This window comes from Cucumis melo, chromosome 6 (genome assembly GCF_025177605.1).
Source record: "Cucumis melo cultivar AY chromosome 6, USDA_Cmelo_AY_1.0, whole genome shotgun sequence".
Lineage (NCBI taxonomy): Eukaryota > Viridiplantae > Streptophyta > Magnoliopsida > Cucurbitales > Cucurbitaceae > Cucumis > Cucumis melo.
In genome coordinates, this window is record NC_066862.1 from 961,355 (window position 1) to 977,820 (window position 16,466).

The 16,466-nt window shown below is 34.2% G+C and overlaps 3 protein-coding genes across 5 annotated transcripts; all 3 read right to left on the minus strand.

Annotated features, from left to right (window-relative positions):
- Positions 1–1,604: 1,604 nt before the first annotated feature.
- Positions 1,605–6,792, minus strand: LOC103483205 (putative anthocyanidin reductase). Of its 3 annotated transcripts, XM_051085863.1 has the most exons (6): positions 6,603–6,792; positions 3,389–3,555; positions 3,080–3,292; positions 2,395–2,578; positions 2,187–2,288; positions 1,856–2,020 (listed from the first exon to the last, which is right to left on the minus strand). In XM_051085863.1, the coding sequence occupies exons 1-5, from the start codon at positions 6,775–6,777 to the stop codon at positions 2,200–2,202; spliced, it is 828 nt and encodes a 275-aa protein (XP_050941820.1). In that variant the 5' UTR covers positions 6,778–6,792; the 3' UTR covers positions 1,856–2,020; positions 2,187–2,199. The 3 variants fall into 3 exon arrangements, with proteins under 3 accessions (XP_050941818.1, XP_050941819.1, XP_050941820.1); XM_051085861.1 differs by having other exon boundaries at positions 1,605–2,020; positions 2,187–2,578; XM_051085862.1 differs by lacking the exon at positions 6,603–6,792 and adding an exon at positions 3,660–3,831 and having other exon boundaries at positions 1,605–2,020; positions 2,187–2,578.
- Positions 6,793–7,794: 1,002 nt separating this feature from the next.
- Positions 7,795–9,609, minus strand: LOC103483203 (putative anthocyanidin reductase). The gene is made up of 5 exons (XM_008439696.3): positions 9,426–9,609; positions 9,150–9,316; positions 8,660–8,872; positions 8,186–8,568; positions 7,795–8,070 (listed from the first exon to the last, which is right to left on the minus strand). The coding sequence occupies exons 1-5, from the start codon at positions 9,556–9,558 to the stop codon at positions 7,932–7,934; spliced, it is 1,035 nt and encodes a 344-aa protein (XP_008437918.2). The 5' UTR covers positions 9,559–9,609; the 3' UTR covers positions 7,795–7,931.
- Positions 9,610–14,542: 4,933 nt separating this feature from the next.
- Positions 14,543–16,466, minus strand: LOC103483202 (hydroquinone glucosyltransferase-like). The gene has a single exon (XM_008439695.3). It carries the CDS (start codon positions 16,187–16,189, stop codon positions 14,741–14,743), a length of 1,449 nt encoding a protein of 482 aa, XP_008437917.2. The 5' UTR covers positions 16,190–16,466; the 3' UTR covers positions 14,543–14,740.

A 16,466-nucleotide genomic window follows, 5' to 3' on the forward strand; every position in this document is an offset into this window, starting at 1 on the left:
AAGAACTATATATAAGAACCAAACCCAAAATATCAAGAGATATAATACAATGTAAATGATTCTTAAGTATATAAAAATTTAGATATAAACTTTCAAAATCTATTATTAGTAGAATTCACAATAGAATATATATTTACGATTATTTAAAAGTGTTACTATGCAATGTGAATAGTATGGGCTTATAGCCCAAATTACTTAGGAATTGGATTCAAATATTTGAATATATGTCCTATGAAAACAAAGAAAAAATTCTTATATATACCCTATTTGGTATTACAAAGATGTTCTTTCCATTAGTCTTCTCAATTTCATATATATATAAATAGAATAATGGAATGATACATATCCAAATCCTTTGTTAATGCATATCAACTATTACTATTACATCCAAAATATGAGGAAAAATAACAATAAACCTTCATCACATATAACCTCTTGCATTGTTTTTGCATCTCTCTTTATTACTATAACCACAACATCTAGACAAACACACATGAATTTTCTAGAAACAAAGTGGAAAAAAGAATCCACTAGATTTTGAAAGGAACTTTACAACACTTTTTAAGAAAAAAGGAAAAGGAAAAAGATGTTGGTGTAGGAATTTTGACAAAAAAATTGTGAAGTTCACTGGGAAACCACCATGTGGTGGGTTGGTCAATATAGGTCAGAGCCAAAATTAGGGTATTTAAATTGATCAACAAAATCACCCTCTCCACTCACAAATTCAACATCTCTATCTTTTATTCAACACACTTGAGATAATTAAACAAGTCCAAAAAGAATAAATAAATAAATAAGAGGGACAAACTTAGAGGGTAATTATTTGGGGATATGTCAAATTAATCAACATATCTTTGTTCTTAATGTAACATCTTTTATTCATTGAGTGGATCTATAAAATTATATAGAGGATATAAAATGAAACTGTGCATTTAAATTAGGTTAAACTATACAACTTACTTCAACTTAGGTTTTAACCATGTCTCTCTAAACTTTAAACTTTTGAATTTTTAATCCAAAACAACACAACTGATATTATCTACCGTTTAGGGTTTGCAATTGTATGTATGTGTGTGTGTCTATATATATATGTATATATTATTGGTCATTTATCTTACTCAAAGTTACACACGATTCAGTTGGTGGTAGATTGATTTCTTATAAAACTTTATACTATATGTTAAAAAACGAGTTTATTTCAATAGTAATTGACAAAAACCTTTTGTCCTATATATTCCACTCGATTCTACAAAATTATACTATAAAAAGACTTTATTATATAATATCGAAGAAAAATACAAAGATGAATATAATAAAGTCATGTGATATTTATTTGCAATCTCCTTATTTCAAATTCTACTACAAGACGTGACAAAGAAAAATAAAAGTTGGAAACATAACTCTTTCTGACTATTTTTTTCTTTTGCCACATGTCAAACTTTTTTATAGGTTTTTTTTTTTTTATAAATTATTGTTGTTGTTATGGTGCAGAGCAAAATACCAATAAGATTAATAATAAATGAGATGAATATTTTCAAAATAATAGACAAAATATTTATATAAAATATAGCAAAACTTAATTTTATGAACTGCAGACACAAAGATTGATGGATTCTATCAAAATCTATCATTAGTAAAAATAGATTTGGTTTCATTGACGGTATTGGTATCGGTGAAGATGAGTTTTCTTTCAATGACCAATTTCGAAAGGACAATAAATGAAACTGCGCCACGTACACCTTGGCCTACCCATTATGTCGGTATTTGTTATTTGTTTTTTGTCTTTTGTTTTAACTGTTTGGGATAATACAAGAAATCTCACACATCTCTTGAGAGATAGAAGAAGAAATATGAATAAAGAAGAAATAGGAATAATTAATATAGAAAATTTTGGTTTTTGCAGCAACGGAAAGCATCCTCAAGTATCATATCACCATCATATTTATATGTGAAACCTCTCTCAATAAGCTTATTGGAGTTCATTTTGATGTTTCTGTGGGGAACTTCTTCCTCGGATACCCTGCAAAACCCAATTATTCATTCAACACTAACATATATCAATATCGTTATCAACTTCGTTGTCAAACCAAATGTATGGACATGTATGGAGATGGTGAAGAAGGGTAGTAATTAATTACTAAACAATGGTACCTAAATGATTATCAGACGGAGTTATGTTAAATTACCCGTGTTTTTGTTTCAATTGAGGATGGTGAAGACGGTAGTAATTGGCAATATCTGAAGAAGACAAGAAGGAACTAGCACACAAGAATCTGCCATCGATTGAGCTTTGTTCCATACAGAAAATGAGGGCATCACGAGCATCATTGATATGTGTGAGTGGAACTTTACCATCCAATTCTTGAAGAAATCTACAGTATTTGAAGAGTTTACCATCGTCAATGAACTGAGATAATACGGCCATGGTGCTTAGCGTGCTTAGAGCAAGAGAAAGATGAGGAGACTCCCCAGCAATGACGCCGCACACCAACGAAACCACTTCCAACCTTTCCGATTCCTCGCTCTCCCCAAACTTAAGCAACTCTTTTTCTGTTATCGTCTTTGATTCCATGTATCCCTAAAAAGCACACCATCGTTAAATTACAACTTTAGTCTTGAAAGTTATAATTCTGATATATATTTTTTGTTCATGAGATTTTAGGTTAATTACTAGCTTTTCTGGTTTAGGTAATTGATTTCTCCTTGAAATATATTTGAAATATTTATTTCTCTCCTATTTTTCCTCATCCCATCCATAGCTATCATTAGTTGATCTTTATACTCATTATTGTTGCCCACTTCTCTCTCTCTCTCCTAATCTTTTTCTATGGATAGTATATATATATCATTTCACTGCTCAAAAGTATGGGTTAAAATTTTAATTTAAAAATTCAATGGGTGTGTTTGGATCAATTTTCTAAGTGTTTAAAAGCACTGTTTTATGAATATTTTTAAAACCATTGAAAAAATCAATCCAAAACAAAGAAAAGAAATGTATAGCACAACAGATAACTGAATATAGTAATGAAGCATAAAAGATGTAGTTAAATTGTAAGAGGGAATGTTTGTTTTTAGGTACCAATACAAATGAGTCAGAGAAAGGATAGGAAAGATTAAGAGGCGTCCAACAGCTTTCATCAAACAACTCCTTGAAACCACTCCCGTCGTCCTTCATCGGCGACATCGACACCACAGAGGCCGTGTAGATCAACCGCCTCACCGTTCCTGATTCCGCGCAAAATTTGGCTATCATCTTCGTCGCTGTAACTGATGCTTCTGTGGTGCTCCCAAACTGTTTTTAACCATAAACATTTTATAACATAACGAAGTAACCAAAAAAAAAAAAAAAAATCATTAAAAAGAAGAAGAAAAAACTAAGGAAAGAAACCTGAGTTCCATGAGTGTGGTGTAAAGGAGTAGCGATATGGAAAACAAAGTTAGTGCCTGTAATGGCAGCTTCAAATTGATGGGGTTTGTAAATATCGGCTTCAAACAACACCAAATTATTGGTTGCATTTGGGAGGCTCTTTAAAACCCCAACCTTTGATTCATCATCTTTAAATAAAGAAAAAAAATACAATTAATAGAAACAAAATGAAATTGAAATACAAATTTTTTCAAAAAAAATAAAAATTTAATGGGATGAATTTAGAAATTACCTAAGTTTCGAAGAGTTGTATGGACGATATTGCCGTTTTGAAGAAGTTTTTTAATGAGGGAAGCAGCTACATAGCCTGACCCTCCAGTAACACACACTCTACAGCAACCTGACATTGTTCTTCTTTCTTCTTTCTATCCTACAACTTTTTTCTTTAATTTGTTCGTTCTTATATATCTCTTTCCACTTATTTATATATTGGAAAAAGCTTTGGCCTGTTTTATCTCAAGTCTTATTTTATTAAATTGTTTTTTTATTTTGTTTTAAAATATTTTCAGATATCGTAAAATAAACAAAAATATTTATAAGACTTTAGTAACGTTAAAATAGTAAGCTCAACTATCTTCAAGTTAGTTGTTAGATATGGACTTAGGTAATTTAATTTACATTGAGTCCATTATCTTCTATCAATGTTGATCATAACAAGGCTGCCATTGTTGCCTCCACTTGGGTATTAATTTACTGCATATGCCTTTGTCTTATCTAGGTGTTCCCTTAAATGACAAGCCGTCTTCTACAAAGTTTTGGGATCTAATCATGGAGAATATTAACAGAAACTTAATACTCGGAAATATTTTCACTTACAATGAAAAGGTGGCGAGGTCATCCTCATAAAGTCAACACTCTCCGGTCTCCTTACATACCAGCTCTCGTTGTTCAAGGCTTCTAAATGTGTGTATAATAATATTGAGAGAACTTGGAGGAATTTTTATGGAGAAATTCTGATGGTGATAAAAACATACATCTGATGAACTGGAGAAAAGTTACTGTTTCTATAAAAAATGGAGGCTTGGGCATCAACGGAAAAGTAAAAAAGGTGTCCATCTAGTGGAGATGTTTGGATATACCTATTTCGGGTATACCTATTGATCCAAACCGTAGCTTGTTAAAAGAAAAAAGTTTAATTTACTTTGAGAATATTTTTGATAAGACTGCATTATTGCGAATGGACAAATTTTCCGTTTCTGTGTGAAAATTAATTTTTAGAAAACAAGATAAATTATTTGGGTTTAGGGTACCGGTGAGCAAGGACAATTATATCAGATGAGGATGAGCGATATATGTGGTAGAATTTCAATCTTGAATATATCCAAATAAAGTTATTGAAAATCTAAGAGTTTTCTCCACATAATATAATTATTATAGAAGAGTCGCGTCCTACCAATTTCACTACAACAATAATTAACCAAGAAATTGGTTTTTGCAGCAATGGAAAACATCTTCAAGTATCATGTCACCATCATACTTGTATATGAAACCTCTCTCAATCAACTTCTTCTTGGAGTTCATTTTGATGTTCCTTTTGGCCACTTCATCCAATTTCCTACAATTATAGAAAATTAACACAAAATTTATAATAGTTCACGTACTGAGATTAGTGTGTATTAGTAATAACAATTAATAAACGTCGTAAATGATTATCGGATAATTATATTACCCATGTTTTTGTTGCAAATGAGAATGGTGAAGATGGTAGTAATCGGCAATTTCCGGAGAAGACAAGAAAGAAGTTGCACACAAGAATCTGCCATGAATTGAAGTTTGTTCCATACAGAAAATATGGGCTTCACAAACATCATCAATGTGTACCAGTGGGACTTTACCATCCACCTCTTCAAGAAATCTTAGGAGTTTGAAGGGTTCACTGAGAGAATGTGATCATGGTGGTCAAAGCTGGAGAAGGATGAGGAGACACTCCCCAGCGATGACGCCGCACACCAACGAAACCACTTCCAACCTTTCCGATTCCTCGCTCTCCCTAGAGGAATCCAGATCAGTTGAGGAGGCCTGTATCTTTTTCTGTTATCATCTTTGATTCCATGTATACACCATCGTTAAATGACAACTTTAGTCTTTGAATGTTAAATAACCTTTTGTTTTGAAATATTCTAACTTTTAAATGTTTAAGGTTGTTCGAAGTAATTTTGTTTACCTAAATACACATGTATGTTTAGGTATTTGAAGGAAAGTTATAATTTTGATATATAATTTCCTTTTTTTTTTTTTTTTTTTTTTTTTTTTTGTTCCTGAGATTTTAGGTTAATTACTAGCTTTTTGGTTTAGATAATTGATTTTTCCTTGGTCCCTCCTCTCATCTATAGCCATTAGTTTGTACTAATTATTGCTGCCCAACTCCTCCTCTCTCTCTCTGCATCACATCACTTCACTACTCAAAGGGATGTGTTAAAAATATTAGTTTTAAAACTCTATGGATGTGTTTGGATGAATTTTTTATAAACCCTTTTTTAAAACACTTAAAAAGTAGATCTAAAACTGCATTATAGAACAAAAGATAATTGAATACAGTAATTAAGCATAAAAGATGTAATAATTAAATTGTAAGAGGGAATGTTTGTTTTTAGGTACCAGTAGATATGAGTCAGAAAAAGGATAGGAAAGATTAAGAGGCGTCCAACAGCTTTCATCAACAACTCCTTCAAACCCCTCCCGTGATCGTCTTTCATCGGCGACATCGACACGATGGAGGCCGTGTAGATCAACCGCCTCACCGTTCCTGATTCCACGCAAAATTTGGCTATCATCTTCGTCGCTGTAACTGATGCTTCAGTGGTGCTCCCAAACTGTTTTTTAACATAAATATTTTATAAAATAACGAAGTAAGCAAAAAAATCATTAGAAAGCAAAAGAAAAAAAGGAAAGAAACCTGAGATCCATGAGTGAGACGTAAAGGGGTAGCGACATGGAAAACAAAGTGAGTGCCTGTAATGGCAGCTTCAAATTGATGGGGTTTGTAAATATCAGCTTCAAACAACACCAAATTAGTGGTTGCATTTGGGAGGCTGTTTAAAATCCCAACCTTTGATTCATCATCTTTAAATAGAAAAATATGTATATATATATATATATACAGTTAATAAAAACCAAATCAAAAGGATTTTTTTTAAGAAAATAAAGATTTAGGGGGATTGAATTAAAAAATCACCTAAGTTTCGAAGAGTTGTATGGACGATATGGCCGTTTTGAAGAAGTTTTTTAATGAGGGAAGCAGCTACATAGCCCTGACCCTCCGGTAACACACACTCTGTAGCAACCTGACATTTTTCTTCTTTCTTCGTTCGGCTTTTGAACCTTACAACTTTTCTCTTTAATTTATTCATTCTTAAAATCTCTCTCCAATTATTTATATATTGGAAGAAGCCATGGAGGATGAATCAATCACCTACTCTATGATTAGAGAACACTATGCTGACACAGCACCTGAGTCAGCCATTATTAAACAAGCTGGAGTGACATCAAAAAGGTGTCGTATTATTTCTAAGGAAGGATTTGTTACTGTGTATGGAGAAAATACAAGTAAATCAATACCAAATTTTCTTCACCCTTTAATTTCATATCAAATTTCCTCCTTCCTGAAATTCCTTGATATCAGAGGCCAACAAGTCCAAACTAGTATTTAGTTTAAGATAGGGTAATTCAAAGAAGTACATTTGGGATATGTTGAGATGTGCCTTATAAGATAGATAGACTACTTCTTTCATTGTTCATAAAGACAAAACTCATAACAAAAAATTATTAAAAATTTACAAATCAATCCATAAAAAATAGGTACGCCTTTAAACAAAGAAAAACGTGTGTATATATGTGTGTTTATCAATTTATATATAATTCGGGATGGATTTGGTAACTCAATCCAACAAAAATAAAAAATATTTACTTCAATCCGATCCTTACCTTTTGAGTTGGACAGTATGAATTGTCATGTTATTTGGATCTCGCTAACTTGGATGATGAGTAATGAAATTTGAAATTTGATCGTATAAATATTTAGAAAAACAAACGGTGTTTTAGTTACTAATTCGTCCAACAGGATGGTGCCCAAAAAGAAAAGGCCAAAACGAAAGTAAAGCACGAGACACGAGTTTATAGGACTCACCTTTTCATAGTAAAAATATATAATGTTTTCGATAAGATTGCACTAATGCGACACGACAACTTTTCACTGTCAAGAAAATAATAAAATGAACTTTGCAGTTCTTCATATACTATATTCTTACAAATATATAATGTACTATTCATTATGAAATAGTCACATCCTACCAATTATTAGCTAGAGAACAAGATAAATTATTTGAGTTTAGGGTACTGGTGATCAGCAAGGACGATTATATCAGATATGGATGAGTGATATATGTTGGTAGATTTTCCATGTTGAATGTATCCAAATATAGTTATTGAAAATATAAAAGAGTTTACTACACATATATAATCACTATGAAATAGTCACATCCTACCAATTTCACCAATACAATAATTAACCAAGAAATTGGTTTTTGCAGCAATGGAAAACATCTTCAAGTATCATGTCACCATCATACTTGTATATGAAACCTCTCTCAATCAACTTCTTGGAGTTCATTTTGATGTTCCTTTTGGCCACTTCATCCAATTTCCTACCATTACAGAAAATTAACACAAAAATTTATAATAGTTCACGTATTGAGATTAGTGTATTAGTAATAATAATTAATAAACGCCGTAAATGATTATCGGATATAATTATATTACCCGTGTTTTTGTTGCAAATGAGAATGGTGAAGATGGTAGTAATTGGCAATTTCTGGAGATGACAAGAAGGAAGTTGCACACAAGAATCTGCCATGAATTGAAGTTTGTTCCATACAGAAAATGTGGGCTTCACAAACATCATCAATGTGTACAAGTGGGACTTTACCATCCAACTCTTCAAGAAATCTTAGGAGTTTGAAGGGTTCACTTTCGTCGATGAACTGAGAAAATGTCACAGTGGTGGTTGCTGCTGGAGATGGATGGAGAGTGTCACCGGCGATCAGGCCGCACGCCAATGTGACCACTTCCAATTTCATCGATTCCTCGCTCTCCCCAAACTTGAGCAACTCTTTCTCTGTTGCTGTTTTTGAATCTACGTATCCCTGATGAGTTAAATTATAAGTTAAAGTTTATAAATGTTAAATAAATTTGATTAAAAGACAATAGCAGTAAGAAATGAAGTTGGGTTGATACCACCACAGTTGAGTTAGAAAAAGGATAGGAAAGCTTGAGAGGCGTCCAACAGTTTTCGTCAAGGACGTCCTTAAAACCACTGCCGTCGTCTTTCATCGGCGACATCGACACGAGAGAGGCTGTGTAGATCAGCCGCCTAACCGTTCCCAATTCCACACACAATTTCGCTATCATCTTTGCCGCCGCAACCGATGCTTCTGTCACATCGCTGTACTGTGTTTTTTGCAGTATATTCATTTCAAGTTAAAAAAATTCTCATGAATTGTGATTGTGAGGTTTGTTTTAATACAACTATGGTAAGCTTTTGTCATTCAAAAAAAGAAAAACAAAAAAACTCTGTAAATCTGTCTTCTTTCTTTCAAAATTTATTTTCTTTGGTGTTTATGTTTTTCTCAGTAATAGCTCGCATACAAAACTTTCAACTAAACATAAATTTAGCGACAAAACCTCCCAAAAATAGTTCCGATTAGAAAAAGAAATCAACCCAAACCTGAGTTGCATGAGTGTGGTGTAAAGGAGTAGCGACATGAAAAACGATGTGACAGCCTCGGATGGCAGCTTCAAACTCATGAGGTTCATAAATGTCGGCTTTAAACAACACCAAATTAGTAGTTGCATTTGGGAGCCTCTTCAAAATCCCTATTTTCGATTCATCATCTTTAAACATAAAAATTTACCAATACTATGTTATTTACGTACGTCACAAGCAACATACAATTTAACTCTTAAAATATGGGGATTTGGATATAGCCTAATACTAATTTACCTAAGTTGCGAAGAGTTGCATGAACTATGTGGCCGTTTAGGAGAAGCTTTTTGATGAAGGAAGAAGCGACGTAGCCGGAGCCACGTCCTGTAACGCACACTCTCAAGCAACCGGACGACGACGACACTGCCATTTAATTAATAATTTTCTTTGCCTTCTCTTCAAATTCTTATCCTCTGATCTTCAATTCACTTTGTGATTTTGTTGATAAATCCCAAAATCTCTTTCCTCTTTATATATACCATAATAAATTGTTTTTTCAACATTACATTTATTAGTTTATATATATACTATTTGCTTTCAAGATTTTCCATATCTATATATACATATTTAGTTTTTACTTTTTTAGTCACATGTCTTTGATTTCCCAAAATTTCCTTTTTATAATTACTTTAAATTTTAATCGACATCATTGAAAACAACTCCAACTTTAAAGTTTAAAGTGTAAAATCTTAAAACCATTTGAAGTGAGACTTACAAGAAAAAAAAAAAAAAAAAGAAAGAAATGATTCGACAGTTACATTTATTCTTAAACAAAGTTGATCAAATTAAGAAAGAGATTTAATGCTAATAATCTAACTATTTTGTTTGTAGGAAACAAAAAAAAAAAAAAAACAAAAAGAATCCAAACCATCATGATAATATAAACATCTTGTCAACTATTGGATTTTGTGGACTTTTTTCGATACTTTTGTTTTTTTAATTTGGAAGAGATTTTGTTTAGTCACATGTGGATATTGACAACAGGAAAAATAGTGACCGATATGAATACTAAATTTATATCAATTTATCATTCCTTGTGGGGTGTGAGACTTTGGTTTAATAATGTTTGAAGGTATAACGTCCAACAATTTGGAATTTAATTTATTATCTTAAGTGTAGTTATTGAAATTTTGGGTGTTTTGAATTAAGTGATTTATGAACATTTGAGTTTTAGACATCAAGAAAATATCTAAGGGTGATATTTATTTGGGAAAAAGATTAAGGTGATTGGGTGATTTTGATATTTTTTTTTTATATTGGAGATTATTGGACTTAAATAAGAAAGATTAAGTGGATTCAATTGACTAAATTAGGAAAAGAGAAAAGAAAAATAATATTAAGCCTATTATTATTATTATTATTTTCTCTTTAAAAAGGACCATTGGGACCTGTGCAAACCATCATCACCTTCTTTAAGAAAGAAAAAGAAAAAAAAAGGGAAAGAAACCCTAGCCACCGCCACGCCGCCACCGTCGTCGACCGCATCCCGCCACACCGCCGAGCTCCAGCCGTCACGCACAGATCTCACCTGCATCTCCAAGCCTTTCACGTGGAGCCCCGCCACATCGTTTGCGTCGATCCGTTGTCCGCCCGAGCATTTTCGTCAGCTGCCGTTACAAGTTCAGCCGCGTCGCCCAACCGCTCGCTCAGCCACGCCGTCGCACATCGAGTGCCGTCCGTCGAAGTCTGCAAAGCCCAACCGCGCCAGCGCCTCCGCAACCCGAGTCGCACACGCGCACCCAACCCGAATAGTTGCGCCCTCGCCTTCGACCCGGAACTCGACCTGCGCGCCTGCGTTTTCTTCACCACGTGAAGCCAATCCGACCCCCGCCCTTCTCCGTGAGCCGATCGCGAGCCGCGCCAGCGCCTACGCAGTAGCCGAGTCGCACGCGCTAGCCGCTTTGCCTATCTTTGAGCCGCCAGCCTGCTTTGGTCCTTTTCACCTAGTTTGGTAAGTTGATTGGGTTTTGAAATACCCAACTAAACATTTAAAATTTGTTAGATCTCAAATAATTTAATTTTAATTTAATTTTGGGGTTAAAATTAAATTATTTCTCTTAAGAAACATCTAGGACCAATTGATCTTGGAGCGTGGGACTTCTCCAGTTAAGGGCTCAATCGTCGCAACCTCGACCTAAGGTAAGTTACTTCAATGGAATGTCTGGAGTTTTTGGTCGATTGGTGATTATGTTATGAAAAATTTGTGTTCTAACCAGTAGAACTTCGCTGCTAGGAAAGCGTGATCTTGCGGTTAGGACTCGTTGAGCAAATCTCCAGGTAAGAGATTCTACTACTACCCCTACGAGTGGAATTAAGAGATCGCATACATTCTTAGTTATGCACATTGATGACTAGACTGCATAACGACATGTCAATTAATGAGGATATGATATGACATGATGATGTGATTTGATATGATGATATGATATGACATGATGATGTGATTTGATATGATGATATGATTTGACATGATGATGTGGTGTGATATGATGATAGGATGTGATATGATGACGTGATGATGCTATATTACGTGTATGTTATGGTTATGGTGCATGTTAGCTTATCCTATTAGAGTCGTACCTGCATGGATGTCCTTCGGGATCACCATTTATTTAGAACTGCGTAGTTCGACGGGACCGTCAGTCTGGCATTGATATAGACATGATTCGAGTGATTCGACGGGATCCTCGCAGCCCGATTGTCTTAGTGTTTTCTCTGGGTACGCTACAGACCAATTTGTCCTAGGTGTTCCTTTAGGTCACCGAAGACCAGGTTTTGTTCCTACGGGATCACATGTTGCACGTGTTCGGGAACGTGCCAGTTCTTGGGTACCATTTTCAGGACTATAATAGGAAGTTAACAGGCACCTAGCAGGACTAGTAGTGGGTCCCTGAGTATTTTATACTCACTCTTTCCATTTCATTTTTTTCGGGCAGAGGTAAAGGGATGGGCAAGCTGGCGAGCGATCAGAAGTGACCGTGGTGAGCCATAGGGATCTCTTGCTTCTACTTTATATCCAAGTTCAGACCTTAAATGTTTGCATTTTAGTTATTCCTTATTTGTTTTTTTATTTCTTTAAAATTAGATAGGGCCCAAGTTAGGATTTTACCTTTACACAAATCGCAAATTACTTTAATTAGGCTTTTAAATTTAAATTTTTGAGGTTTTGTTTCATTTTATCCAAACTTTATAAACTTTATTTGTTTTTTTAAAATTAGTAATGACTTCGACTTAGTATAAGGAGTTGTGTCGTTAAAGAAGGATAGTTGAGGTTAGAGTTGAAATTAATAATTATATATATATATATTTAGAAAAGAGTAGATATAATTGTAAGATTTGATGCATTTGGTCAAACATATATAATTGTTATCTTGACAAAATTTACATAGAGTCGTTTGTCAATGAGGGTTAGGAAATTGTCACCATCAAACCTTGGACTGTCTTTATGAACTAAAATTAATCTTAGAGAGATATCATAAATTTGAATGCCAATCCCATCAAATAAATGTGTTTAATTCCATTTTTTTAAGAACAAAAAGGATGTCAATTTATTATTTCTAGATTATGAGTAAAGTTTCTTTACTTATTTATTTATTTATTTGTTGGAGTGAAGGTTTTTGAGAGAGCCCATTCAATTATAATGGGTTGGGTTGTTGTTTTCTCTTCTTCTACCATTATCTTCTTTCTCTCAAAACATTTTTCTTTCATATTTTTGTGACTTTTTTTTCTTACTTTTTATTTTTTTAAGTACTATTGAAAAAGAAGATAATATTACAATCTAATTATAAAGTTTGATTGTATAATAGATATATATTACAAAAAAAATAATAATAATAAAGAATGTATAGTAAAGATCTTATCTTTTTACATATAATAGCAAATCTTTTAATTTTTACATAATTTTCATTTTTAGAGATTGATATGATGTTTAATTTATGTTAAACAATTGTTGAGTTAATAAAAAAGAGTAAAAGAAAGAAAGAAAAATCTTCATTTATTTTTGTCTCTACTTCAAATCTTCATTTATTATGTTGGATAGGTATTTGGACCAACTAAAGAAATCATAAATATATATACTATGCAAAATTAAAAATATTAGGGTACTATATTAAATACAAAATTAAAATTTGTATCACATAGATAAGTAATATTTATTGCACTTTCTAGAATGATCACATATTTTCTATTTTAAAGCTTAAAATTCAAAATATAAAGTGGAAACTTGTGAAAGACAAAAATAATAATAATAGAGATGTTTGTAAAGAAAATATATTATGGAATGTGATGACACATCACACACATAAGATCTTGTAAACAAACATCACATCCATAGAAGTGAAATTGTGATTGGAGAGTTTGTGTACAATTGTGTTTTGGGCATATGACTCTTTCAATTTAAGAAAGGGATGTGGAGTATAGATATTGATGTGTTACAAAATTTATGCTTCACTCAATTAGAAGATATATGTTTGATATACACACACCACATGTTATGTTATATATTATATTCTTCTCCCAACTACCCCCCAATATCCTTACTATCACTCTCACACACTACTTGTTCTAACATCACTCTCTTTCTCTTCATCTAACTAATTTAATCAAATGTTTTCGTTTAATTTGAGCCTTAATATATGTTTCAATTGCTTGTTCTTGGGTGAATATAAAAGTCAATGAGTGTCTACACGTTTATTAGTTTGATGTTTCTTCTTTGGTTCTTTACGATGATGTTTTCCATACGATTTCTTTTGTTATGATCTGATCTATTTAGGATATCCAATTCATTGATTTTGTTTGTTGACAATTCTTATAAAGAAAGGTTACAATATTACTAGGTTTTTTTTTTTTTAGATGTGTCTTTGCAAATATTTCTTTACCTTCATACGATTATTTTGATTTTTGTCACACTCCTTTGTGTGTGTAGAGACATTAGCAATACGTGAGAGTATGCATTTTGCTCATCAAAAGGGGTATTAGACTATGTACAATAGTTTTTTACTATCAATTTTTTACCAAAACAACTAATCGATATTCAGATCCGACTCCATTGATTAGAAAGGTTTTTCAGAACATTTGACATCTTACTCTATTTTATATATCCCAATTGAAACAGTGTTTCTCACATACTAACTAAGCATGGTTCTTATGGTTCTTATTTTAGGAATTTTTTCGTAGATCCTAGAGATGTTATTAGGTCTTCATTTTTTGTTGTTTGCAACTAAAAAATTAATGTGTTGACTAATAACGTTGGAGGGAAAAAGTTGCATGAGTTCTTCACTTGAGGGTGGCACTAGAGCTAACCACCCTTTAGGTTATAATAATCACCATTAATATCATACTTCTCAAATAGGAAGTTGTAATAATCAACCATTAATCATAACGTTGATTTATTGGATAGTTCATACACTTCACTTATTTAAAAGAAACATCACAACCCAAACATGACAAAGTACATTACAACATTATGAACTTAAAAGGTAATGATTTTATTTTAAGGATAACAATTTAAAAAAAAAAAAAGTAATTACAAATCTCAAAACACAATAATAATTCTATCTTGAAACTTTGTTCCTCCATTTTTGAACAACTTCCAAGAGAGTTCTTGAAGAAGATCCTCCTTCTCCAACAGCCCTTTCCCCTGCAGCTCTCAATTCCTCCATCTTCTCCCTCACTTTCTGCCCTTCTTCACTTTCAAACAGAGACTTCACCACTTTCGCAATCTCTTCCTTCTCAATAATCCCACTTTCCTCGTTCATCTTCAGCTTCAATGCCACCTTAATCTCCTCTGTTAATATAACGGAGTTCAATTTCTGCTCTGCATAAAGCGGCCAAGCAATCAGAGGAACTCCGTTAACCAAACTCTCCAATGTCGAATTCCAACCGCAGTGGCTCAGAAACCCCCCGGTGGAACCATGGCTGAGTATCTGAGCTTGTGGAGCCCATGACGGCAGTACTAATCCCCTTCCCCTGTTTCTCTCGACGAACCCCTCCGGCAAGAACTGTAACGGATCATTCTCGCTATGGACGCTGAAAAACGATGCGTTTGCTTCTTTATCATGTGGACTTCTAACAACCCATATGAATTTTTGGCCACTCATTTCCAATCCCATCGCTAATTCGTTGTTTTGAATACTCGACAGAGTACCCCCACTTCCAAATGACACGAACAGGACAGACCCGTGTGGTTGTTCATCAAGCCAATTCAAGCATTCAATCCCTTCTTCGCTCCCACTCGAATCGATTTTCACGATTGGACCAACTGGGTGAATTGGGGGATAAGATTCTTCTGATTTCAGAGCATTAATGGGGTTGGGTTCCAATTCCGGGAAGCTGTTGACAAAAATCCCCTCTGCTAACCCAAACCTGCTCATGCTTTCGAGAAAATACTTATAAGAATCATCTTTCCTGTCAAGAAACGGATCCGGCAATGCCTTCGCCGGAATTGGGCTGCATGCTGGAAGTCTGATCGGCTCAGTGAGGTCTGTATAGTCGCCGACAACGGATTTGTCTAGATCGGACATGTGGAGGATGAGCGAGAGAGTGGTAGCGGAACAGGGTAAGTAAACGTACGGCGGGACGTTGAATTCTCTGACGAGATCGAAGGCGATGGTGCCGAATTGGTCGACAACGAAGGCGACGAGGTTGCGTTGAGTAACCATGGATTTGAATTGATCACGAAGAGAGGGAAGAGAGCGAGTAACGGAGAGGACGATGATGGTTTCGGCTTTGGTTTGGGGTGGAAGGTCATTTAATGAGGGCGGCGGGAGGAAAACGTGGTCGATGGCGGAGGGAAGGGAACTGAGAACAGAGATTTGGGCTTTGGAAGGAGGGCCGCCAGAAGGGATGACGAAAGTGACGGTGAAACGGTGGAGGAGGACGAGGCGTTTGGCGAATTCGACGAGTGGGATTAGATGACCCATACCGGGACTTGGCATCATTACAACGTGGGGCGTTGGGGATTCAACTTCTTGTTGTTCTTCTCTCTGTTTTGGTTCCTCCATGGCAATTGACGGTGGTGCTCCGGTGGTTCTGTCGGCTGTGGGGGGAAGAAGAATGACACTTGTTAACTATGAACGAACTTCCATTTATATAACATTGAGGATACAACAAATTGGAAAATGATTGGCCTTTTTTGTCCACTCAATATTTAGTTTTCATTTATGTGATGTTCGGAGGACTAAAATGAAACTATACCGTGTCAGGAAAGCTAAAATGAAATTAGAAACCTTAAATGTACGTTCGAATAGAACAAATTTGTTTAACATTAAAATTTGTTCA

Coding starts and splice junctions, on each gene's coding strand:
- LOC103483203 (XM_008439696.3), bottom strand. CDS start 9,558: ATGGCAGTGTCGTCGTCGTCCGGTTGCTTGAGAGTGTGCGTTACAGGA. Junction 9,317..9,425: donor TGCAACTCTTCGCAACTTAG/GTAAATTAGTAT, acceptor TTATGTTTAAAG/ATGATGAATCGAAAATAGGG. Junction 8,071..8,185: donor CATTTGCAACAAAAACACGG/GTAATATAATTA, acceptor CTGTAATGGTAG/GAAATTGGATGAAGTGGCCA.
- LOC103483205 (XM_051085861.1), bottom strand. CDS start 6,777: ATGAATAAATTAAAGAGAAAAGTTGTAAGGTTCAAAAGCCGAACGAAG. Junction 3,556..6,602: donor TACAACTCTTCGAAACTTAG/GTGATTTTTTAA, acceptor CTTTATTTAAAG/ATGATGAATCAAAGGTTGGG. Junction 2,021..2,186: donor CAATTGAAACAAAAACACGG/GTAATTTAACAT, acceptor TGGGTTTTGCAG/GGTATCCGAGGAAGAAGTTC.
- LOC103483202 (XM_008439695.3), bottom strand. CDS start 16,189: ATGGAGGAACCAAAACAGAGAGAAGAACAACAAGAAGTTGAATCCCCA.